Source organism: Thermobia domestica, chromosome 14 (assembly GCF_964235325.1).
Source record: "Thermobia domestica chromosome 14, izTheDome1.hap1.1, whole genome shotgun sequence".
Classification (NCBI taxonomy): Eukaryota; Metazoa; Arthropoda; class Insecta; order Zygentoma; family Lepismatidae; genus Thermobia; species Thermobia domestica.
This window is the reverse complement of record NC_137467.1, coordinates 38861612-38889211: the sequence shown is the minus strand read 5'-3', so window position 1 is coordinate 38889211 and position 27600 is coordinate 38861612. Positions and strand designations below refer to the sequence as shown.

Genomic DNA, 27600 nt, shown 5'->3' with positions numbered 1-27600 from the left:
TGGAAATCGTGATGGCATTGATGGTTTTAAATCAGTTTTATTCAAAGCGAAAACGACAATATTTTCTTCTAAGAGTAGGTGTTCAAAAACAGTTTTATGTTGCGGCAATGACCGTATGTTCATAAATAAGAAGGCCAAACCCATGAAAATGTGATAATGTAGTAAGCTATTTGCTTAGACAGCAGTTTCTCTCGGAGATATGTGAAAGTGTACATAATTCCCTGAATATGTGGAATACAGATTGATATGGAAAATGCTCGTGGCGGCAGCAATAACATGTTCAAGAATGAACTGTCTTTATAAAGGAAAAAATATTTTGTAGAACAAGCGTGAAATATCGAAGAACATTTTCAACTGTAAGACCCGAAATGATTGATTGGTCGGCTTGAACTGGTGGATCAGTTGAACGCAATGGCACTGAGAGTTCAGGACGATCTGCTGGTGGAGTTGGCTTAGCTTTACATTTGTAGCTGTATGTAGAGTGTGACCCAGGACATACAGAGCAGTGAGCAGGCTTTTGGTGATTTGGACAGTCTTTAGTCTCGTGCTGTTCAACACAGTAACCACACTTAGGAATGTTAGGACATTTTGCTGTCACGTGTGAGTTATAAGACTGACATCGTTTGCATCGAATAGACAGGGGTGAATTAGTACGTGAGGGTTTGAATCTGTGCCTTTTCTTAAAGATGTACGCTTCCTCTTGAAAGGGGGGTATCAATAGACGATTTGTTGGAGGTTAGCACACGAACCATGTACGTAGGTCCGGTTTGATTTCTGATGCGAATGCATTTGTCGACAGGAATGCCTCCAGCTGTAAGCTCTTCCAGTATTTTTGCATCAGTGATTTCCGGTAGAACACCCCAGATAACAACAGATAACATTGAAGTCTTTGGTGGCGGAGGTGTTTGCTTAATTTTACTGGTAAGCTGTTTCAGCTTGGCATTTTTTCCAAAGATTTCACAGCTAGCCTTGTTTCGTAAGGTATTCCAAAGTTCCCATCCTCTGATCGGATAATGACACCATTCTTGGTGAAGACTATTTACTTGATGCTAGCTCTTGGAAGGTACTTAACTATTTGGTTGAAAATAAGCTGAGAATTATTGTGTTTGAGATCGAAATCCATCAATAGAAATGAGTAAACAGGTAAACGTTGAGGAATTAGGTTTTTAGCTCCTGGATTGTTTTCAGAGGTTGCATTAGACGAACATTGCATCGGTTCCTCAATGCTGGTAGATGGAGCAACATAGTACGGTGACTTAGAGCGAGAGCGCTTTTAAATGGATTCGATACTGCTGTCAGAAAGCTGTCTACTACGGCGCTGTTAACTGGGATCCCTCCCCTTATCACCCGGAGGTGGCGGGTCTGGGTCCTTAACTAAAGAATTCAAGCGATGCATGGTCTCTTGGTCCAGTAGTGTGCCAAAGAAATGCAATAATAGGCAAGGTAATTTAAGTAAAGAGCACCCAGTTAGGATAAGCACTCGGATAGCTTCAATCACAATAGGTCCGCAAACGCAGATGATAACCCAGGTAACACAAATTGGAACAGAAGACGTTTTTTTAAGGGTATCACATGACGTCATTTTTTTGGTGATAATGTCATCAAATATCACGTGATCTGCGACGTCTTCTGTAAGGTGCAGTAGACGTCTACAGAGGACGATTTGTGCACCGTCATTTCTTTCACCTCGATTTCGTCGTTCGTAGACGTCTACTGATGACCTATATGGTACCATCATGGTACGTCATCTTTTTAACCTCAATCACGTCATCCTGGTACCTACTTGAGGTACCCATTGCTTCGTACGTTTTAAGTCGTCTGGTGACCTTGGAGGTACCTTGAAAAGTGCTCTCTCAAATATATGGGTGGATTTGGAACGGATTCGACTAATGGGTTATGAGTGAAAATGGGTAGGTAGGGTCAATTTATTTTCGTGCTTCATTGCATGGATTTTGGGTCAGAATTGAACTTTCCATGGCTCGTCCACCCATGCAATGAAGTATCAGCATAAACTATTCCCAGCCACCTAATTAGACCCACAAGAAATGGATCGACTCTGTCCGAAACTACTCATTTATTCGAGAGTACTGGGGGCCGCGGTGGCTCAGTGGTAGAGCGTTCACCTCTGGTGCTTGGGGTCTCGGGTTCGATCCCATCCCCGCCAAGTGAACTTTGTGGTGGACAAACACCGTGTGCGTGGGTTTTCTCGGGGTTCTCCCGTTTCCTCCCACTTTCTTCATTCCACCATTTCATTCATTACTCATCATCACAGTCTCCTTTAGCCTAACCGGCATAACCGTGGGACGTAAAACTCAAAGATTTCATTTCATTTTCATTTGAGAGTACTAACGAAGGAACTTCTAAGGTCGATGAAAGTTACATCAACCGCAATCCCAATCCATGTTAGATGAAAGGAGGTTTCAGGTCTTCTGGTACAAAAATAGGAATTGTGAGTTGATTGAGATAACTATGGGTTCTGTTGGTCAATATCTTTGTACAAAATGAAATAACTTACTGTTTTTATGCACTGATTTAATTTTGGAACACATACTACAATATTGCAAGTGGTTTTACTGTATGAAACTCATACACATGTGTGTTTATTAAAGTTACAGAGATACCCTAATGTTCAGGAAACAAACAAAAGAAAAATCAATATACGTGCATACAAATATTAATCTGCAAGTGCTTTTGCGAAACACATAAGGGCAGCTTCAAACTTACATATTCTTTATACATGATGTTTGCTTTTAGGGAGTGGAGGGAATCATGAAAACAAAGCTCTCTCGATTTTTGACCTCACACACTTATCACCAAAAGATATTACACTCTTTATATAAAGAAAACGTCAAATACTATGTGGTTGCTCAACCATAATGTTCACTAAATAATAATAATAATAACATAAAGAATGAGGAGCACATAGAAGAGTAATGTTGGTCAAAGCTGTCCACTGCAAGCTCTTTTAACTTTTAAATAGAACAGGTTTCTTTCCTTACGGCAGGATCCACGCTGGTTAAAAACACTTTTAAAAGGTAAAGTCCACAAAGCTTTTCGATTTTCTCCTAAAATCGTCCTCAGGTGGTGGAAATGTAGGCGATTAATGATTAAAATATGTAAAAAAAAAAAAAAAAAAAAACACTAGCATCTGCTTTTAGTTCAGACCAATGGCATGGCTGCTAGCATTGGTCTGGACTAAGAGAGTAGACCAATGCTAATGCCAGAAGGGCAGCTGCTCGTTTTTTTCTTTACTATTTTTCTAAAAGTGTTTTTAATCAGCGTGGATCCTGCCGTAAGTAGAAATTATGTTATCCACGCAGCGTGTTCAATACATAAGTTTCCTTACCTTTATAATTTTAGCTTAGAAAGAAAACTGATATAGAATTTAGAAGAAAAAGTAACAAGTAAGTACAAAAATGAATATTAATTTTAACAATTTCAGAGGAAAACCTTTTTCACCCGTTTCTAAACACCACTCAATGGGTAGCCTTATGGCTGAATATCACTAGGCTTTCGCTCCATTTTCGGGTTACGTCTATTATTTAAATATCAGGGCAGCAAAACAGTAAGTAATTTTGGCTCGTTTTGTGCTTCAATAATGAGTACAATTAGTTTTAAACAAAATGCTATTAATGACTTAATACACGATTGTAGACACTTTTTGGATAAAGCAATGTCCTGAAAGTGTCCGCACACAATCCTGAATCTACTAGTAGCATTTGTTTTTTTTAAAAAATGTACTGATTATTGAAATAAGAAATGCACATTAATGCATGAAAATTATTTTCCAGTTTACCTAGAGTGCAATTTAAAAAACTGAGGCAAAACTATACCTTCTCCTTGACAGATTTAAGTGGCTTTCTTTAGAAAATTAAAAACAATGAATTAAAGGAAATGAAACAAACTTTTCTTTCAATGGCAACAGTACACACTTTGCAGCCACTTCATTCACACACAAAACTGAAAGGTTGTCAGACAATCGAGACAACATAAAAACGTCAAGTTTCTTTGATTCACATGGCCTAGTATATAAATTTTCGTAATTTCTTGACAACAAGCTGCAAGGAGTTACTGTTGCGTGGTTGAAGTACGTTGTAAAGAACAGCTACCTGTCCACTCTTCGTGAGAAGGAAACTGTCGGTCTCACTACATGCGACAAGCACAAATTTCATAAACACTACTTTCATATATTGCGTACCAGTAAACCCATAAGGTGTTGGCCCATCTTTGTGCTACAAACCTTTTGGAGCCGGACTAGTTCCTCGACAGGAACGATATTCCTCTCTGCTATCCTATTGTGTATCTGTGACAGAGCCTGACTTGGGGACCTCAGTTCTTGCTTCAACTGCCCTAGAAAGTTCTCAAAGCAGTAGGCAGAGTAAGAATCTAATGGCCCAAAATGTTCTGCATCGTTGGCCAAGTGAATTATGGAATGCACATTGTACACTAAATAAGAAAGTCCATACACATTCTTACATTCCTCAATAAATAACTTTAACACAATCTGAGCATATTGCGAGTACAAGGGTAAAAGTTTAGAGTTCCTCAGTATTGTTATTCCAACATGGAAAAGAAGGAAATGATTATATACATTTCTTTCCATGTGTTTCTTGAGAATTACTGGTCCAAGATACAGGAGGAAAGTGCGGTACTCAGTGCCCTTCCAATACTCCAAATCCTTAAAACCCCTAGGTCTTCTGTTAAATTCCAGAGGAAAATGATTCTGAAAAGCTATTATTTCGTCTGAAACCAACTGAATTGTTTGGCCACTAAACTTTGCCCCACTTTGTAAGTGTCGATCTTCTGCTCTGACATTTCCAGGTCCATTTACCCACGTGCGAAGTAACTTTCTCATTACACCTAAATCCACCGCATATATGGGTTCCACCGGCAACTGGGAAACAAGACTGATACCCAATCTCAACAAGGGTGAAACTCTCAAACTGTGCTCCTCATCCTCCTGGTTTTCTAACATCTTATCATCTCTCAGTCGACAATTCAAGTCGTCAAGAACCACACGTCTTTCAGTATATGTGCCATAACATACACATTTATCACATGAGGAGTAACCCCCATGTGATTTAACACATTTTAAGTAATCCCTGGCAGGCATATCACATACAAAACTATGGACATTAACTGCGTATGTTTTGCTGTTGACAGTGAGTCCATTTCGCCTGAGAACATTCATTTCATTAATGAAGTCCTCCAGAAAAGTTTCCAAGGGCTTTGGTTTCTCCCTTCCACAGAATAACCCAATTACAAACGGAGGAATCTCCAAACCATAAACAAGTCCCAAGATTGGCCAAAAGGAGACGCTGGAAGCCTCAAATAAAGGTATCCCGTCTATATTTAAAATAAGCTGGAGTTTCGAATCATTTTTAAGAACACCCTCATTTTGCTTCACAAGCTGCTGCAGGCAGCTTTCAAGTCCAATATGGAGATACTCTCCATTTTCAAGAATCTTCTTGTGTATTTTTCCCCTTGGGGTTCTTAATAAAGTTCTAGCATCTGTTGGTAAAGACGCGTGTAATGTATGAAGTCCTCTCAGCAATGAACTTAAGGCCTCGTGACTAATTCTGTATTTCAGAGACCAGGTGCACAAGAAGGCTTTCAATTCCTCGTCAGAATTTATGGGCGTGCAGACAGTATTTGGAATTTGGCCTGAAGTCTCTTCTGTACTCCTTTCTGGGTCAGCTTCCTGGCATTCACCCCAAAATATTTCATCCTCTGAAGATGAACTATTTATCGCGTTGGCAGGCTGCTTAGAAGAGGAATTGCCAGAGCCAAGAATTTCACTGACTGCCTCATTCAATTCCCTGGCAATTCTTCTTCTTAGCTGCTTGTATGAAACTACTCTAAACATGTTACAATGTAAATACAACTAATGTAAAAACAAGTACAAATATGAAAGCACTTTACAATGTAAATGTAACTAATATATAAAAAAGTGAAAGCACATTAAATGTAAATGTAACTAATGTACAAACAAGTATAAATGTGAAAGCACTTTCCAACAAAAAGCAGTTCATGAACAAAAACTTCACTGACTACTTCTCTGAACCATTTGTTTCGAGAACCGTTGTGGGGCATGCTTCAGCCACGTCTTAATTGTGTCCTCTAAAGTTCGTTCGGTAGAGTTTGGGTCATGCTTTCGTGCTGCTCCTAAAAAGAAAAGATATAATGGTAAGTAGAAAAAGAGAGAAAATCATTATTTGCATATCATTTAAATATATGCTTCAAATATTTTTTTAAATGTGTAAGAAATATTTAGATAAATTATGTTAATGTAATTCAGGTTAGAAGAGGAGACTACATAATAAACTCATCATGTCGAATTATCCGATGCTATAAGAATAATGAAATAATGAGAACTGAGTTGGACAGGCCACGTAGATAGAATAAGATAAAGATAACTTTCCATCGTTGTTGACAAATCGAAAGAAAAGAGACCGTTGTTCGTGCCAGCGGTGTAGGGGAAAAGTTTCCGCCTGCCATTCGGTACTGGGGAGGTCGAGCGTGCTACTCAGACCGACCATCCTGATTCAGGTTTTCCCTGGTTTTCCTCAGTCCCACCAGGCAAATGCAGGGATGGTTCCTTCTCTAAACAGGCCAGGACCGCTTCCTTTCCCAATTCTAGCTTTCCCTAAAGGGCCGATATGACCTCGCTGTTGGAGACCCGATTCCTTCCTTGTGTCCTTCCCCTCAATAAATAAATAAATAAATAAATAAATAAATAAATAAATAAATAGAAGAGACCGTTTTGAAGAACGAGGTGTCGTTGTGAATACAATGTTATAACGGGCCTTGGAGAATAGGAGCTCGTGGTAAAAAGTGGCTTCATCTTGTCCAGGATAGAATCCAATGGCGAGAATTGTTAAAAGCAATGAATTTTTGGGTAGTCAAATATGTGCTTACTTTCTCTCTCAACAACTACTTTAATATTGATTTAAGGTTGATAGGATTCAAACAAAGTTGAATTCGGTGCGATGTCACCTCTTGAAGTAGAAAATATCATCTCCTGCACTTGTAGAAGCATAACAGTAGGAAAGAATCGACAAGAAATTTTCGAACCTTGTTTTCCCTCTTCCCTTGCCCTTCGTAATCACCTCATACTCTCATATGAATCGTTTATTGCAGAAACAGCATAAGTCCAATGCATTTTCATTGGACTTATGCCGTTTCTGCAATAAACGATTCATATTACTGTTCGTTATAAGCCATATAGATCATGAGTATGATATAAAGAAAAAAATCCTTTACTTTTCCAGATTTTATCTGGGTTCTGATTAACTAATTCGTTTAATCAACTTTTCAGAGATAGTTAACTACGTTTTTCATTAACACGATATATTTTTAAAAAATATTTTTCCTATTTTTGTATTCTGTAAGAATCCTATTTCTGTATTCTTAATTTTACTATATTAAACTTATAGCTAAGATATGTGGTAAGAAGTGTACCGATAGTTTTTTATTTATATTCAGTAACCAGAGCTGAGAAAAATTTCAGTTTCGTAAGGACATGGAAGTACACATAGCTCCCCCCTCCCAATATCTTTTCCTTGCAACAGAATGGAAGTTTTGGAGGAGAGAAAATCCAATACTTTTTAATGACTTGTAGTCAGTTAATTATGTAAATGCCCGTAGGTTGCACAACCCAGTTCAATTTGTTGCAGAATTGAGGCAACTTTGACACATTAGTCATAAAACTTGCTGAATAATCGATCCGAGCGAAAGTTGTCTAAGACTATTTTCATTTCTAAAAGTTGCCTATGAAGCGTACATTGAAATGCAGTTGGAAAATATTTGTGAATCTTTTTAATAATAATAATAATAATAATAATAATAATAATAATAATAATAATAATAATAATAATAATAATAATATTTATAATAATAATAAAGACGAATTTGGATCAATACTCGCACAAGTTGTTTAATTGAACAAACAACTGAAAAATATGTACTAGTAGGAGTCTGACCTATGTGTTCACCATTGAAAATACGATTCGTTGAACTGAATTTTCTTAAAGACCTTAAGGTTCCTATGGCTTAGACCGGGTTATGGTCGAAAGGAAGATGTGGGAAGGTAGTCGGCCAGGACTTAATTTTCGAGCTACCTATCCCGGCATTCCCTGCCTGGTGTGATTGAGTATAAACCTCAGTCAGGATAAGAATTCGTTAGCATCGATCTCAGGACTTCACAAAGCTACGCCAATATTTTCCTAACACAGCCCCAGCCCCTCGGTATGAGATTCATTACTTTATGCAGGATATAACAGGACCTCTGATGCAAAAGTCGGAAGATGATTTCTTACATCAAAACAAAAACAAAAATCAATATCAACACGCGCCCTATGATGCGTAGGTGTGATGCTAGACAGCTCTAAAGACGTGAAAAACTATTTCAGTCGAGTTATTTTGAATACCAAAAGCTATACACCTATCGGCTTGTCGATTCGTCGAAGAAACAAGACATTCTCCTTCAGAAGACTCAGCTGTCATAAGTGAGAGAGCAGTGTGCAAGCGATGCTTTAAAGCAGGGGAGTTCCATGGATTTTTTTAAAGGAACAAGTCAGAAAAAAGCGGATATTTTCTGGGTCACTTGGAGCATGTTTGGGGCTCCTGGTGTTAATGTAGGATTTAGGAGGTCGAATTTTGCTGTCGAAAAATGGTCCAGTCGAATAGCATTACAGGGATATAAGACATTCCAAAAATAAAGATTTTTTTATTAGCTTTTGCAAGGTAAAATATACTTGTCCATTAAACTAAACGATTTTTCAGGGTCCTCTGAGTATGTGCGGGTTTCCTGGTAATATCACAGGCTCTAGGAAGTCAAAACTTTGTGTTTCAACTAGGATCCAGATTGTGACCTTTCGCAAGATTGTCACTGGATAAAGCGGTTTCCCGCGCCAAAGTAACATTCGCGGGCCTCCAGAAGTGAACACAGAATCTAGGAGGTCGAACGCCTGGTGTTTTAACTACTATTAAGGTACATACAATATATAGAAATACAGCATTAAGACCTTTTGCAAGGTAAACAGTACTATTCGACTGGACCAAACAGTTTTCGGTCCATGAAGTATCCGCGGTCGTCCCGAAATGAACTAGGCTCTAGGAGGTTGGGAATTTGGTATTTAAACTTGTACGTAGGTAGATACAGCATAGTCAAAAATAAAGTTCTGATGTCCTTTTACTACTAGGTAAAATATACTTGAGCTGGCTCCCACGGCCCTCGGAGTTTGCGGGGAATTCTTGGAGTGAACACAAGATCAAGGAGGTCAAAAACTTGGGCTTATAATTAGTGCTTAAGTACATACAACATATGGAAAGAAAAATTTTTAGTACCTTGTTTGCAAGTTACCCTTGAACTCCTCCCCCCTCTAAGTGCGTGCTGACTGGATTATACATATGCGGTAATTTCACGAGACTGTAACGTCCCATTGACACTTTCGATGTACTCATTGAGGACTATCATTAAACAAAGTTTTATAACATTTGGCCGGGACTCCATTTCCATAAGAATTTTCGTGTGGCCATTTTGTCGAGCGTTTTAAGGTACTGCGAAAAAGCTGTACCTATTTAAGTATTTCCTCTACAAAATTTCTGAAAAAAAAATCACAGACAACATCCGCGGGGTAACGAACAGTTATAACTATGTCCTTGATATTTGCTGTGCAAAATTTTGGGACCCTAAGATACGTTTTCTGTTCTGGCAGGGTGTTTGAATTTTTTTTAAGATGGTTTAAACAACAGCAGAATTTATATTTATATATATATATATATATATATATATATATATATATATATATATAAATGTAGGGTTTTTCACGGTATTGAAGAAACATGGTACGTATATCTAAGTATTCCCTGTGCAAAATTTCTCTACTCGAGCCACGCAATTTTTACTTAGGGCGTAAAAGTTTTACTAAATGTCTGAAAGTGCTTGAAAGCACCGGAAAGAAAGCTTAAAGTATAAGTCGATGAAAGTGTGGTGCTGTGAATGACCAAAACTAATTTTTGATCAAGTCATTTTTAAGAGAACTTTCGGTACTTTAGAAAACAGTACTTCGTCCTTTTTTACTTTTCTTTTTCCTTTTGAACTTGGAACACACAAAGTATGTGTAGTAGAAGTTATTCTTTGAATAAATTTTTACCACCAAAAAACGCTTTCAATTCAATTTCAGACATTCAGTAAAATGTCTACGCCACAAGTCAACTTGCTTGGCCCGAATTGATCCAAAAGTTTAACTGTGACTCCGATTACCTTTTAAGCATATCAACATGCACGGCAGTGCATGGCAGCCAAGTTCCGCGAAGCAAATGAAAACTGGCCTGCACTGCCGTAAGCATATTATACACGAACAAGAGTTTTGGGTAAAATCGCCGATTTCGAGGCTTTGTAAAAACGATTCTATTAAGGGTAGAAACATGAAATTTAGAATGTAAGGAGATATCCTACAGATTTACACATATGCCAAATCTCACATTCCTACCTTCAACCATATTCGAGTACTGGACCCCCAAAATATGCAGTTTTCAGGCTCACTGACTCACTCATCAAATTGATTAGGTACTTCCCAATTAGATAGAAACGCGAAACTTTGCATAAAGGTACCCTATAACAATTTGAGTATGGGAAAAGTCCAAAATCTGAGGAATGTCCTATGGGAAATTTTTTATGGGCAAAAAACTGTCCTTAGCCAGGAAAAAAATCGTTTCACTCACTCACTCAACAAATTGATTAGGCACTTCCCAATGAGATAGAAACTTGAAATTTTGCATAAAGGTACCCTATAACAATTTGAGTATGGAAAAAGTCCGAAATCTGAGGCATGTGCTATGGGAAATTTTTTATAGGCAAAAAACTGTCCTTAGCCAAGCAAGAAATCGTTTCACTCACTCACTCACTTATCCAGTTAATTAGGTACTTCCCAATGGGATAGAGACGTGAAACTCTGTATAAAGGTACATTATAATGAATATGGAAAAAGCCCGAAATGTGAGGAATGTGCTATGGGAGTTATTTATGGGCCAAGAACTGTCCTTAGTCAAACACAAATCGGTTCATTCTCTCCGTCATCAAATTGATTAGATACTTCCCAATGAGATAGAAACGTGAAACTTTGCATAAAGTTACCCTATAATGACTAGAGTACAGAAAAAGCCCGAAATGTGATTAATGTGCTATGGGATTTTTTGGGCGAGAAACTGTTCTTAGCCAAACATAAATATGTTTGTCTTCTCACTCATCAAACTGATTAGGTACTTTCCAATGAGATAGAGACCTGAAACTCTGCATAAAGGTACTGTACCTTATAATAGCTTACGTGTGAAGAAATTCCGAAATGTGAGTAATGTGCTATTGGAAATTTTTCATGGGCGAAAAACTATTCTTAGCAAAGCACGGTTCATTTAGTCACTCATCACATTGATTTGTTAGTTTCCAATGATAATGACGTGAAGCTGTGCATAAAGGTACCTTATGATGACTTGAGTGTGAAAAAAGTCTTAAATGTGAGGAATGTGCAATGGATTTTTTTATGGATGAAAAACTATTTTTAGCCAAGCAGATATCGGTTCATTCATTCACTCGTCACATTGATTAAGTACTTGTTTATGAAATATTGACGTAAATGTCTGTATATTGGTACCTTATAATGACTTGATAATGGAAAAGGTTTGAAATTTAAGTAATGTACTAAAGGAAATTTTTATGGGTGAAAACTGTCCGAAGCCAAGCAGAAATCGGTTCACTCAATGATGGACTCATTCATAGCATTAATTAGGTACCTCCCAATGAGATAGAAGAATGAATCTCTGCATAAATTTACCTTATAATGATTTGAGTATGGAAAATGTCCGAAATTTAAGGAAGTGCTATGGAAAAATTTTATGGGTGAAAACTGTTCTTAGTCAAGCAGAAATCGGTTCACTCACTCGCTCATCACATTGATTTTGTATTTCCAATGAGATAAGTCGTGAAACTTTGCATAAAGGTATCTTATAATGACCTGAGTATGGAAAAATGTCCGAAATGTGACGAATGTGCTATGGGAATTTTTTTATAGACGAAAAACTGTCCGTAGCCATTAGGTTCTTCCCAATGAGATGAAGATGTGAATGTCTATACGAAGGTTGCTTATAATGGCTTGAATATGAAAAATATTCGAAATTTAAGGAATGTGCTATGGAATTTTCTATGAGCGAAAAATTGTCCTTACTCAAACAGAGATCGGTTCATTTACTCATTGATTAGGTGCTTCCAAATGAGATAGAGAATTGAAACTCTGCATAATGGTACCTACCTAATGTAATGACCTGTGTAAATAAAGGTTCCAAATTTAAGGAATGTACTATGGGAATTTTTATGGGCGAAAAACTGTCCATAGCCATTAGATACTTCTTAATGAGATAAAGATGCGAAACTCTCCATAAAGGTACACTATAACGGCTTGAAAATGAATTTTTTAGGAATTTGCTACGGAAATTGTTTTATTAGCAAAAAAAACTGTCCTTACAATCAGAAATCGGGAACGATTCCGTTATTGAACACATCATGTGCATAGTGATAATGTTGTCAATCGTCTGAGTGGTCGAGTTGGTGCCCTCCTCGCTGGTGTATTGGCTATACTTAAAATACGTTATCCATATGTTACATACGCACTGCCCTCTTTCCCGCTTAGATGTTACACAATGTCGTTGCAGGATGTCTGACATCTAACAGTCTTCCGCACATTACGTACGTCAGCTATAAGTTACATACGGCCATCTGTATGTGAGATCCTGACCGCCTACATACAGTCTTTTCGTTCGTGTGGAAAGTACGTTTATTCGGAACACTTATACGGAAAGTACGTTCAAATATACTTTTTCAGTTATAAGTTTAGTGTACGTTAAGTCCAACAACTACAGGATTTACACATGTAACAAACGTTTTTACGTACGCCACATACAGTTTTTCTCAGTGTGCGAGTAAAATAAGTGAAAGCTAGTAATAAGTAGTTAAGCAAGTTAATGAGGAACGTTCTGTGAATCAGTTAATTTTTAAAACCGTGGGCTAAGACACGTACATACTGCCGTAAATTTCGTGGTTGGAAACCCAGACAAGGAAAGCCAATATTTTGTCTTTTTTCGATGAATATTTTTCCTTTATTGCAGTGATTGGTATTAAATAGATATTGAAATTAATTTGATAAGTAAGATAATGTAGAGGTGAGAATGTTTAAAATTAGTGAAGTTTTCGAAGAAATGAGAAATCCAATTGTTCGAATTTATGTGAGACTAGCAACAAAATGTAACCGATTTCGTAAATATATTGGTACCAGAGTTATATTATAGTTACCACAGTCGTTATGTAAAAATGTTCTTGATACTTCGTGTCTCTATCTGTGAACAGTGTGAGAATCACTTACGTATCAGCCTTTTCATCAACAGTGAATTTCGTGCCTTTTGCTCTTCATATTTCCTCAATTTGCTGTTCGGAGGTTCGCCCCCACACCCACGCCTTTGCTCGTCCTACTTCCTCACACCTCTTAAGCTTACAATTCCCGAATTTCAAGTTTATTTTCCTATTTCAACTATCTAAAAGATAAGATTGTGTATTCCAGGAAAACGCCTATTTAAATAACGTGGTGATTTCTTCATCTTCCTTTAGACTCCTTAAAAATTAAAAATATTCAATTTTAGCAATTTTCCTGTTGGTTAGTCTCGGGAGGATACAATCGTGCCAAATTTCATCATTCTAACCCTGCCGGAAGTGTCTAAACATTTTGGGGTTTAGAAGACGTCCAATATAAATAACATGAAAAAGGTTTTTCTGTTCCCCATAAAACCACTCTAAATTTGGATATTTTCATTTTTACTGACTTACTTAGGTAATAGTAACGAAAACGTTGAAGCATAAAGAATTTCACGTTTGTATTCCAATTTCAAGTACCTAAAATATGAGATTATAAGTCCAAAAAAAGGCCTATTTAAATAGCATGGGGAATTTCTTCATCTCCCCTTTAGACTCCCTAGAAATTAAAAATATTCACTTTTGGCAATTTTTCTGTCGGTTAGTTCCGAGAAACTACAATCACGTCAAATTTAATTATTGTAGCCCTACAGGAAGTGCCGTATAATTTTGGGGTGTAAAAGGTGTCCCATATAAATACGTACCATGGGAAAGATTTTTCAGTTTCCCAGAAAACCACTCTAAAGTTGGAATTGTTTATTTTTACTGATTTACTTAGGTAATACTAATGAAAACGTACAAGCATACCGAATTTCAATTTTTTATTCCAATTCCAAGTTCCTAAAAGATGAGATTATATGTAAAAAAAAAAAAGAAAAGAAAAGAAAAAGAAAAGAAAAAAGCCATTTAAATAACATGGGAAAATTCTTCATCCCTCTTCATCATTTCAACTTTCCACGTCAACCGGTAGCACCCCTTTAATTTATGCCAGTTCATGTAGCTTTATATACAGTTAGGATATGTTGGTGGCAAATATTATTAAGTTCTCAAGCTATTTGAAAGGTGTATATCATTGGAAAGAAAATCCGAGGCAGTATGAAACTGCGCAACATGCGCGTCATGTAATGAACTCCGTAATTTCGCAATGTGAAAAGGTAGAGAACAACTAGGTATATTGAAACACCAGCTATGTCTAGTGATGTAGCAGCGAGGATTCAGCATCAAGGGTTTTGGGCCCTGTTGATACTCTTCGTATTTAGGCAATGAAAAATGAGATGTTAGCGATCGTGATTTTGTAGTTCGGGTAAATGAATTTGACTCTCGTTTGGACATAACGCTCTGAAAGATATTTGATAGAATAAATCCTCCCCGCTGTTCTAGTGGCTAGCATGTGCGCCTTTTTTGTACAGGTCTTGGGTTCGATTCCCGGTGGGAGAGCCCTTGGGAACTAATGTTGTATGTGACACATTATGACTCCTTTAAAAATGTACAATTTTAAATTTAAATCCAGCAATATGCCACAATTGAGAATTCCAATATACGATATTGACATGGTGAACTACAAAAAGAAGTGAAATATGAACAAAAAAACCAGAGGTGCAAAAAGTGCAGCCAAGTTCGTCAGCCTCAAAAAGTGCTGAGATGAGGATGGATGAGCCAAGTTCCTTGGCCACTGCATCTGAAAGGGACACTGGAACTTGGCGCGAGGTGTCAAGGAAAATGATGTTAAGGAACCTTAGGGATAGTGGTGGTGGGCGTGGTGGGTTTGGGACCAGCATCAACCTTAGGAATATCAACTTTGCTAATGAGCTAAGGCACATATACAGAATACTGCAGTAAGATTGGTGGTTCGAAACCCAGACAAGGAAAACTTATATTCCTCCACGAAGTGTCAAAGTAAATGATGTTAACGACCTTAGGGGTGGTGTTTGTGAGCGTGGTGGCTTTGGGGGTCACCACCAGCCTTAGGACTGAAATGTATCGGCCGTGAAACTAGGAACAGACATCTTAATGTATTCGAATATGTTAGACACCTCGCGCCAAGTTCCAGTGTTCCTTTCAGATGCAGTGGCCAAGAAACTTGGCTCATCCATCCTCATCTCAACACTTTTTGAGGCTGACGAACTTGGCTGCACTTTTTGCACCTCTGGTGTTTTTGTTCATATACCTGATATTACAGGATTTGTAACTCATTTATCCTGCATATAGAAAACATTTTTCCAGATATATTTTATCCTGTAAATGCAGGATAACATTCATAGAAATCCTGCTTTCACAGGATAAAAGTTTTCTTTTTTAATTCTTAAATCCTCACATGATAGGATTTCTCTTCTTGTTATCCTGCAATGAGAGGAGACATGGAATTGAGAAAAACTGAAATATCCAAGCTGGAAGCATTTGAAATGTGGTGTTCACGCAGAATCCTGCGTATATCATGGACCGAAAGGAAAACGAATGAAGACGTTCTAAAAGGAGCAAATCAAGGACGACAAGTTACGAAGATAATATCAAAAAAGAAGAAGAAGAAACAGTATGCTTGGTCACCTTATTCGACACTCCGATTGGATTACCGTGAGGTCCACGTGTCATATAGTCTCGCTGCTGAAAGGGACGTTAAATAAAAATCAACTCAACTCAACTTGATAGAGGGAAAGGCGGAAGGGAAACCAGCAAAAGGAAGATCAGGATAGAATATTTTGATGCGCTTACAAAGAAAAAAACATACCAAATTATAAAACATCTCTGCCAAGTAAGAGAAAAGTTGTAAAATTTTCCATGTTGTCCACAAAACTATGGTTGTGGTGAGAAAGAAGAAGACATGAATTTTATCCAAGCACCTAAAGGTCATAATGAACTGGTGAATGTGTCGAGCTGGATCCTTATAATTGAGTGTTGCACTTCAATGGGGAACCTGAATATAGTATCCACTCTCATAATGAATGAATTCCAATATGGCTGTGTAAAGGTCTCGTTGTGTAAACAAACTCTCGAACACGTTCCGCGTTTTCACTCAGCGATTGCATATAGCCAGATCTGTAGGATAAATTTTGACAGAATAAGAAAAACCACATCCACCAAATACTTTTGATCCCTACTCAAACGAGCACCTTGGTTGTGAGAGAATTATATTTTCCGAAATGACCTGACTGGATCGAGTTAGGTGCCACATCACCTACATAACGCTAATAGGAGTCGTTCAAGAGAGATTAATCTTCTATTACTGCTCTCCGGTCGTTACTTCCCTCCGTGATTTTTTTCTTCTTGACAATGTTTTGACAAGTCTGCTGTTAATGTTAAGATCAAATAAGGACTTCCGGATCAAAACGCGCTAATGCACCAGATAAATTTTTTCAGGAGAGGCAAATAAAATCTACTGGGGCAAATCCGTAAGCCGTAATGCACACAGGCAAACCGCATTTCGATTTGCAGATTCTCAGATACAGGTGCACAGCCTATCTGAAGCTACCTTGCTCTTGTAAACCGCAAGCAATGTATCCAATGCACTGACTATTACGTCTTACAAAATGCTTCATGCTACTGCAACAGTGGTTTGACTTGGTACCCAAATCTTTGTCGTAATATTGTTGTATTTGTAAATTTCATTTGAATTTTGGAGGGGAACGATATTACAAGCGAAGGTCCTACAACTCGAAACCGATAGCTCAGTGGTAGAACGCTCATCTCTGGTTCTACAGGTCCCGGGTTCGATTCCCGACCCCACCATGTGAATTCGTGGTGGACGATACTGTGCTCGTGGGTTTTCTCGGGGTACTCCCGTTTCATCCCACTTTCTCATTCCACCATTTCATTCATCCTTCACCTTTATTATCCTTCATCGTCTCCCTTAGCCCTATCGTTGGCACAATTGCCGGATGTTAAAATTACACATTTACCCATTTTCGAAACCGATTTACTGTAAATTTAACATAACAGTATAATAGGCCTACGTTTCAGTTTGTTAACATAAAAACTACAATTTTTTAGACCCTAGTATATAAATTGAACATTTCAAACTTAATCCCTTTGATGTTGTAAAGCCATACTTTTGGTATTTTATTAAATTTCAGACCACTGTCAGAACAGAAAATAGGTTCTGTGGTTCTCAACTTTTCAACAGAAATTAACTATATGTGAATGCAATTTCTCATCTCTACCAAAAGAGATACTGTCATTAATGTGATATATTTTTCAAATTACATTTTTTTCATCTTTTTTCAAAACCTCAGATCTTATCAAAAGATATTATTCCAGGATTATGAAATTTTGTAAAGGGAATACTTAGATATAACTTCTCACTACTGCAAAGGCATTGTGAATTTTAGCTAATGTGGTATTACAGTGTATGTTATGCTGGACGCTCGCCGCCGCGTTCTACCGAAGGTCACCTGACGAAGCGTCCAAGGCGACATCTAGGGAAACCAGACAGACATGAACGCAGAACAGGAAACCCAGTATAATAAAGACACTCGTATATGTTGCATGAACATCAACAGTCCATAGTCCCCCCCCCAGAAAAAGTGCGTTTCTTCGGTTAAATTCCACAATAAAACCAAAAAAATCCACCTCCAAAAATGTACTTAAAATGATAACCTTCAAGTGATTTGAGCCTTCTCGTACAATTTTCTTGAGAAAAAAAAAAGCAGTCGAGAAATGTTACAAGCTGTGCAAAATTGAAACAAACACGGGATTTAGATCGGAAAAATTCCCGAATTTTTGTCTTTCACATCAGCTGTTGAGTCTTCGAAGCCGCGCGCTCGCAGTGGTATGGATTTAGGTTGAAAATCTTGCTGTACCTGTAGGAATGTAACTTGTGTGTGAAATTACTCGCTATTTAACTGGTCTCCTACCATTCGACAACAGACTTTCTCCAATATTTCATGCCATAATTTATTTTACTAGCAAAAAAAAAAAAAAAAAAAAAAATGAACAAGAAATTTCACTGTAAACAATGACGAAGTGTGGAAACAAAATCATTTAACAGCTATATACTGCATCACTTTCTCTAACTACCCATGACTTTTCTTTTTACCTACTATCCTTAATTCCGCTGCTTTTGAATTCTTTAACTTTCACCTATGAAGACGTATGAAACACAGGTACGTAGAAGTGAGAATGCAAGCTTACCACGTCTGAGAAATGTTGGTCGTCTTTCAGGAACTCTTCCAACTTTTCCTAATCTCCTTGTGTTTTCAAAGGGAAATCCACTGGTAGGTTGCAAATTAGTATACGCTGGATGTCTGAGGAAAGCTCGCTGTTCACTTTCTCCAGTAAGCTGTAAATCTGAACATTCTGCTGTCTAACTTCTATGAGGTAAGACAGGAGCTTCTTTTGTAGATCTGAAATGGAAAGTCAGGAGGGAAAGACTTCAGTGTCAGATAGAAAAGATCTCTGTAATACAAATCAAATTGCTATACAGAATTGCTTACCAACTACTGGGCTTTAACAGAACAATACATCCCAGACCAATATAGACGGCACTCGCTAACTGAAGTGATCAAGTACAATGCAAAAGTTGACTTGAGATAAAGAGGTTGAAGATGTACTTTCGTACGAAAAAGAAAGTATGATAAGTGAAAACATACAATGTACACATCGGAAATTTAATAACGGTGGAATACATACTGAATATTAGTTTCTAAAAGTTGGCGAAATCTTCAGGAAAACAAACATGTGTTGTAGTAAAAGAAAATTAAAACCAATAGATTAAATTGGAATTCGATTTAATGTTTTTAAGCATCTTCATCACAGGTCGGGATGGGGTAGGGGAGAACATGGGAAGGTTGTCGGCCAGGGCCTAGTTTTGTGGGTACCATCCCGCTATTTAACTGGTGCGACTGAGAGAAAACACTGGAAAATCCTGAGTCACGATGACTGGCCAGTGGGCGCAAACCCTCGATCTTCCGAATGCGAAGCCAGTTTTCTACCAACTGAGCTATGGCCCCTCGATTAAAACCATACAGTAGGATGTGTTAATTACGGCAAGTTAGTACAAATTTAATATTTGAAATTGGCAAAGTTATCATATCTCATGAATATCCTTTTCTTTAGATCAATAACAATACTCAACATTAAATATTTCTACAGGTATTATAACAGTGGTGCTTATGTCAATTTTCCACACTTCAAATAATTAAGTCATTAGTTTCATAATTTTGAAAACTGATTTAGTAAAAATTTGCTCAGTTAAAAAAAAAAAAAAAAAAAACAGTTTTCACTAGAATGTTAAACAGAGTACTTAAGAAAAAAGGATTTTTTTCAAGAAAAGTACAAGGAAGTGGAGGCTTATGTGCGATGAGTGAAGTATATAAGTGGATAATGAAATTGGAAAAGAAAAGTATAGCGACAAAATATGAAGACAGAAGAATTATTGTTTAGTTACAATATTTATATGCAAAGAAACACATACAGTTAAACATCTATGCACAATTTCCATGAGACAGCAGAAAATTAAACAATAGTTACGCGAAAACAATCAATATGTTAACAAAATATTCGGGTTTTTTTTTTTTTGACCAACAGAAGCAAGCATAGGTACAGGAAAACAATAAGTAGCACCAATGTGTCATATCTCATTTGGTCATTTGGTAAAGTGTAAGCTTACCATTCGGAAGGTCCTAGGATAGATCCCAGAGGACGCCCATCCTGATTGAGTTTTTTCCAGACATTCCCTCAGTCACACTAGGCAAATGCCGGAATGGTACCTTCCAAAATTGGCCCTGGTCGACAAACTTCCCACATCCTCTTTCCCAGCCTGTCATAGATGCTTAAAAACGTTAAATCAAATTCAAGTTCAGTGTAAAGAGGAACAATGCATAGAAGTTCTAAAGTCATTGGGCATAATTAAATATCAGTTGTGAACCTTAGATCATCATCTTACCTAAGCCAGCGTTATCTTCCTCTGGCCTGCTGTAAGTTCGTGAAGACAACGAACTGAAAGGCGATGAGTTTACTTCTGCTACAAAAATTTACATTTATTTTCGGGACGGTCCCATATAACACAAGATATGTTTCACTGAAGTGGTCTAGAAGCATAATTCATGTTCGTATACATGATGTGTGCAGCAAAAATGATTTGCATATGGACGTGGTACTAGTGGGGGGGGGGAGAGAGTGTCTAATTCAATGAATGTTTTCTGCGCATATTTTTTTTTTTGAAAATATTTCCTACATAAAACGATTTCATTATGCAATGGCTACCATTTCTTACATTATTATCACAAGTATGTGGCCTACACATTCATCATTTTGTCAGCGTAGGGTGGCTGCAAGGGTTGCCAGGCCCCCGCAAAGTAAATATTTTCATATTTTTAATGATTTTTTTTGTCTGTTCTTTTTCTACGAATACGGCGGGAATTTCACGAATGTTACCTCATTGGAATTTGTGGTCTATAAGCTTTCCAATGGTGTATAACTCATGACTCTGCGATAATTAGGGAGATCACCAGAGCCCCGAACGTAAGAGTCTACCATTTTGTTAAAATTCCTGGCGGGCGTCTAGAGTTAATTGTGTTGTTATGCCGTAGACACTAATCATTATTAGCTACCCATGTTGCAGATAGAGATGTATCTTGAAAACTGTTTAGTTAAAATATGTCATTTGCTCTTTGTAGGTTAGTCACTGCTCTTTTCTGAGTTGTATTGTATTTGTCAGAGCATTTCTTCTAGCTTATGATGTGAGAACTCTTCATTATTATGGAAATGATAGTGATAAAAAAATACCCAAGTTTTGAATGTGTGAATTTGGAAAAAATTAAATGAAATCTTTAAGTTTAACGTCCCACGGTTATGCCGTTTAGGCTAAAGGAGACGGTGATAATGAGAAATGAGTGAAAAGGTGGAATAAAGAAAGTGGGATGAAACGGGAGAACCCCGAGGAAACCCACAAGCACGGTGTTTGTCTACTACAAAGTCCACACGGCGCGAGCTGGGATCGAACCAGGGACCCCAAGCACCGGAGGTGAACGCTGTACCACTGAGCCACCGCGCCCCCTTTGTGAATTTGAATCTGAGAATAGTGTATAGTGTGTTTAATCTCCGTTATTCTTGGAAATTAAGAAATGTTGAAATACTTCATTTGAATTTCTGTTGGTTTAGTTATACGCACATTGATGTGCAGAATTTCGTTCAGTAATTGCCGTTATAATAAGAATATAACTCTGCTTCTAATTTACTCCATGCACAAATCCTGCGGGGGATGGGTTGTTTGTTAGAAAATTAAATTAACTTATTCAATCTGATATTTTAGTTGTTTTAAACATGTTCAACCACCATCGAAAAAAAAACACGTTTAAAACATTTTGTTTAAAACGTTTAAAACAAATTGAATAAAACAACAGTCCTCGTTTTAAACATTTTGTTTTAAACATATCAACCCTGATTTAACCTATGCTTCTCTAGTATTCCAGGAAGCACTGATATGAACAAGAATTCTGTGTTAGCTATTTTATTCTTTCCTGCTATTTGAATGAACGCATGCAATCTTGAAAATAAAGTTACTTGCTTAGTCACTCACAAACAGTTCTGGTCTGTCTACGATAATATCTGAGTTGTAAAAGCTGACAGCATATTTTCCTTGTTCTCAGCTGGTAGCTGTAATTTCCTTGGATGTTTAAAGAATGAAATTATATTTCTGCTTAAATAAATGGTGGAATTCGAACGTTATAGAAAGTCAAATCCTATAATTATTGGCATAGTCCTTTCAATAATTCGAAAATAATAAGTGAATGTTGTCTGACCTATTTTAAATTTTATTAATGCTATTTGATTTAATCAAATATTGTTTCCCGAAATTCATTTTACTATTGTTTGAAGTGGAATCAGTCTTGTCCCAGGGGGCAATAAATCGGACGGCCAGACAGATATCGTACTTCCCGTGTCAATTATTGCATCCTGAGGTCCTGTTTTGGTTCTAATTTTTAAATGTGACCTGTTATTGTCGTCTTCTAACGCATTGTTCTCCCTTTTTTCTGCCAAATGTCCTGATTGTACTCTTATCACAGGAATTTCGTAATTTAAGCTATTGTGCTTGCTAGTTTCTCTTTGGTCTCCCTGTTCCGAGTGATGATGACTATCTCCCCCCTTGTCAAGGGGCTGCCCTACACGTTTTCCTGACGCTTATAACAAACGGATGCACCGTGTTCCCCTTTCCGGCATATTGGGCATACCAAAATTTGATTTTCCGTGGGTGTAGTCTGCTGACTGTTCTGGGCTTGTCTCTTTTTTTTTTCTTTCCGTTACTATTGTTATTGCTCCTTCTGTTTCCCTGATTCCTGTTCTTCGGTTGGTTTCTGTAATTTGTCTGCGCTATCACTAGCGAGGTTGGAGATTCGGACAGCTTTTGATAGGAAGAGAAAAAGTGTGTACTTCTTAGTAGGATAACAAGTTCATAGGACACACCTGTTAATAGGATGTTCTTTGTATTCTTGACAGCGTTTACCTCGGAGAGGAAGTGGTCGTAATGAGCAGGATGGTTCAAATCGGCGTCTCTTCTTGAAAACGAAGATTTGTTTATGCAAACGGTCGTTGATAGTATCCTGTGATGTTCTCAGAATTCGAACTATGTTCGTTGCTCCCTGATTGTTCCGAATACGGATGCATTTTTAAAGCTACTTCTCACTTCAGATAGTTCAGCTGATATATCGTCATGTGTTATAGGTGGAGGGACCCCTCGTACTACTATTGACATGGTATGAGGCTGAGGTTGCTAGTGTCGGATGTTGTTAAGAGAAGTTAAAATTACAGTTTTTCTGAACATTTCAAAACTGTATTGTCACGAATCATTTTAGGAAGTTAGCCGACTGTGATTTAATGATTAAAATCCATTTTTTTCCTACCATTTGCGAAATATCTTTGCGCTGCCGATACTGGAGAAGTTACAGAAGTAAAACTTCGAACTCAAGTACTTTGGATTGTAGTTTTGCAGTAGGAAGCTGTAGACATGGTGCAGAGAACGATAAGCCGGTCGGAGTGAGAGTCAGAGCTCGAGATGCTATGTGCATTTGTATGCTTAAATGGTGGTGAACTCGTTGATGATGCTTGGTGGTTGGCACTGATTGGAGAATGAGAACTCTGATAACTTGGTTCAGTGTATGCTCTGTCTCGTCGATTTCTCCGCTTCTTGTTTATCTTCAAAGGACGCGTAAAAGACTGTCCATCGCCAATTATCATATGGGATAAAATAACCGAACAGAAGCAATATCCAAAAATAAGAGATGAGATCAGTATAAGAATGAAAACGGTCATAATGATGATCAAAAATCATACTACTTGTATACTCCAGCTAGCTTCCGCTCGTGAAAGCCCTCAATTTCTTGCAACCTCTCGCCTGTTAATGTGTCAGCATCACCGTGCACCCACACGAGTGCAATAAACACAGCCTAGGCTTGGCAACTACGCCTCACTACATGTAATCCAGCTGGGAAAGTTTGCGAATGCACTACTTTCTACCGGCCAGTCAAAATGGCTAGCAACCTATGAGAAGGTTACGCCCTCTGTAACGTGAGTGCTGAAAAGGAATTTACGTGCAAAGTGTAAGTGCTGGTCTGTGTTCTATAGAAATTTTAAAATTATACGGTATAACATCTAAGAAAAATCAAAAAGAAAAACAAAAAATTGGGCATAAGGAACTTTGATCCTTAGCATTATAAAGGAAGTAAACATATATAACACACAACTTAATATAGACAGATTAATTCAATATAAATACAATACAACTAGAGAAAATGAAAAATTTGTAAAGTGATAGCGAGGATGGAGAATGAGGGGAGGTGCGAAGCACAAGACAACACATGGGTATTTTAATCAGACAAGTGAATGTGTCTTCTGCGTAGGGTCATCTCTATATGATTATGGGAACCGGGTAAGCCAAACTGAGTAGAAAGTGATTACTGTGCAGGATATGATGGATCAAAGAGTGGAAGATGCTAATGAATAAAATAATCAGATATAACCTTCAGCCCCAGATTAGCCCCAATTCGTGACTTTTCTTTTAATTATTTTTGAACAACTGCAACAACAGTTTTCTTAATTGGTATCTTAGCAACTTTGGATGAGATACTTGTCTCTTTCCGGGGAAGATGTGGATTTCGTATTATATAACCAAAAGACTTGCAAAATATGGAATTAAAATGTTTAGTCTTGTTGGGGAAACATTATACTACACAACAAATATGGAAGCGTATGTGGGAACAGAACCAGAAGGTTCGTTCCAGATAGATAACTAACCTGAGGAAGTAGTGAAGAGATTGTGACAACCGATTTATGGTTCATCTCGCAACGTGACCTTTGACAATTATTGGTTTACAAGCGACAATTTAGTTAAATCAATGGAATGGGACAATAAGTTAACAATTATAGGGGCTAATCCTAAAAATAAGGAAGAGTTGTCCCCATGTTTGTGAATGCCAAAAAAAAAAAAAAAAAAAGGAAAGAATACAGGAGTGTGTTTGGTTTTCATTAGAACTGCACCATTGTCTCCTACGCACCTAAGAAAAATCGGTGTGTAGTGATGATCTCAAATATGCATAATCACAACAAATTAGATTAGATTACCGGAGATAAGAGGAAACCAGAAATCGTCACACTTTACAATGAAACTAAAGGTTTGGTGGACACAATAGACCAGATACGGACTGAATATAACGAAGACAGAAACACCAGACGATGCCCAATGGCGTTATTTTATCATTTCTTAAATGTAAAAGCGATCAATGGTAAAGCTATACATTCAGCGAAAAGAGCGAGTAAATTCTAAGAGAAAATACCTAAAGGAACTGGGAAAAGATTGATGAAACAGAGAGCACTGAATAAATGAAATCCCATAGAGCTTCGAAAATAGGACGCAAGGTTTTCTGGATTGATTCTAGAAGATGCTCCTGTACCTCCTCAACTAGGAAAACGAGGACGATGTTACATGTGTAAACACAGTAAGAGCAGATACTTTTGCCAAAACTATTGTAAGTGGATTTCCTAAGGCACGTAAAAATGATGTGTGGAGACTGCTGTAGAATTGAAACGTGAATTTCCTTATGTGTAATACACCGCTATTAGGAGGAATTCTGGTTTACTTCCTTCTAGTTAATAAATATTCTATTTTGAGTGCCGGTATTTAAGCAATAAAATAGTCACATAGTTATCGAACTTATTATAACAAGAAAGATATTGCTTCAATGAAATGAATGTACAGTTTCGCTTAAAGTGTATCTACTGTCTGGTGTATTCTGTATTTAATATTGCAAATATAATAAAAATTTAAATCCTAGTTCACATCTTATCAGGCAAAACTGTTTCTCGGTCCAGGAGGCAAAATGTAACCATTCATGAATTTTTTTTTTCACATTACCACTGTAAGGTTAAGAACGATGAATCTCAGAAGGGTAATGTGTACTGACAGAGCGTAAACATTAGAGACAAGGAATATGCTGATAGCGATTTGGTGTGGGGTCTAAAGTGAGATACTAGATACTGCATCAATAAAGGATGCTGAGTTTGGAAGCGTTTGTTGATATAGGTGAGATTGTTTTTCGATATGGTACTGTAATATGTGGAAAGTTGTGCGTTGGTATAGCTCCAGAGTGGGGCTAGGTAATCGGACAAGGAAACCTATGTGGAAAACTTATGGTTAGAAGATCAAAAGTTTTTGATAGATTTTGGATGATGCGGCTATCCACACCGGAAATCTGTGTTCGGCACTAAGAAAACTTTCAATGTACTTAGGATCGTCTATGAATAAAGTTCAAAAAGATGGCATCAAACTGTAGAAAAGTTAAGGTTCGCGCTCCTGTTTCGGGAAAAATATTTGTGCTTTCTCTGTGCTTTATCATTTCCATTGTGAATCCAGTAGTAAGCTTACAGCTAGAGTCTGCGTTTGACAGTATTTCCAGCTGGAAATGCAGTGAAATACCGTTAACTCTTATTGCTACATAACACTCAAGTAATATAATTTACAATGTTCAACACAGATGCCAAGAAAAGAGTGAGAGTGACTTGGACAACGTGATCCCACACTAGAGAAGTGTGCCAAATCAGGTGCTCCATATTCTCTGTTTAAAGTGGTGATGTACAGAAGAATGCTGATCAAAAGTGGAGTGAACAGAAAACCTCGTTTAAAGTATAATACCAAAATACACAAAGCGTTAAAAACAATTTTACGGACTATGCTATGAATATTAGTTTGTTGCCGGAATATGGCTGTTTAGTGGTGAGTGAAGCATGTTTGAAAGAATCGGTAAGGAACAGTGGGATGCCGTTTCTCCACCAATTCTCTACATAGATAAACGACCGCAAGACCATAGGGGCGGAGTGTTCGTAGTTTTAAAATAAATGGGGCAGCAGAGCACAGAATCATCTCGTACGTGAGTGTGAAATTATTTGAGCTGAGGTAAGTCTGTCCAAAAACACAAACTAAGTCGGTTGTTTCTGCTGACCATATGGAAACATTCCTCAAAGTTTACTTGAAACATGTCACGAATCACTTCCAGTTGCCATCACAGGGTGACAAAGTTGCTCATTTTGGTGATATAACTTGGGCTTAGATATCGATCGACAGTAAACATGGGATAACATCACACACAAATGACATCCCTTTGTCGACAGTTCTATTCAAGGAATCGATTTGGGATAATACAATGTTCATAACGCGCGTGAAAATAACAGCTTAGGTTATGTCATCTCTATTTTTCCCAAAGAATGTGTCATTTCATATAAAGAGTTGCTTCTCCCAGACCGCGATTTCCCCGTTCCATATCTTACTCCCAATCCCAGAAGACAGCAATCCAACTCAAAAAGAAAGTTTGTGCCTGCCTGAAGGAAGGCGCCTTTGGATGAAATTTGTAAAGTACTATGGTGTTACAGTGGACAGTTTTACTAGATGGAACAATATACGAGACAGTGGGTTCTTTCGCCGACCTTCTTAATGCAACAATAAACACTTTGTACTGTTCAAAAAAGTAAAAACAATGAAATTTCCAACAAGGCACGGCGAACAGTGTCGCCACACATTCCGAAATAAGAAAAAGCTTTGGGAACTGTGGTATGCATTTCCAAATGAACACATATCTTCAAAAGAATTTCTGATATAGGACTTCATATAAAAAAGCTATTGAGATGTAGCAAATACCTAGACTATATTTTAAAAAAAAAAA

At 37.5% G+C, this 27600-nt stretch overlaps 1 protein-coding gene across 1 annotated transcript; it reads right to left on the bottom strand.

Annotated features, from left to right (window-relative positions):
- Positions 1-2521: 2521 nt before the first annotated feature.
- Positions 2522-25023, bottom strand: LOC145669642 (uncharacterized). Its single transcript, XM_081737883.1, has 3 exons — positions 20337-25023; positions 18584-18795; positions 2522-6165 (listed from the first exon to the last, which is right to left on the bottom strand). Exon 3 carries the CDS (start codon positions 5864-5866, stop codon positions 4184-4186), a length of 1683 nt encoding a protein of 560 aa, XP_081594009.1. The 5' UTR covers positions 5867-6165; positions 18584-18795; positions 20337-25023; the 3' UTR covers positions 2522-4183.
- Positions 25024-27600: the final 2577 nt, after the last annotated feature.

Coding starts and splice junctions, on each gene's coding strand:
- LOC145669642 (XM_081737883.1), bottom strand. CDS start 5,866: ATGTTTAGAGTAGTTTCATACAAGCAGCTAAGAAGAAGAATTGCCAGG.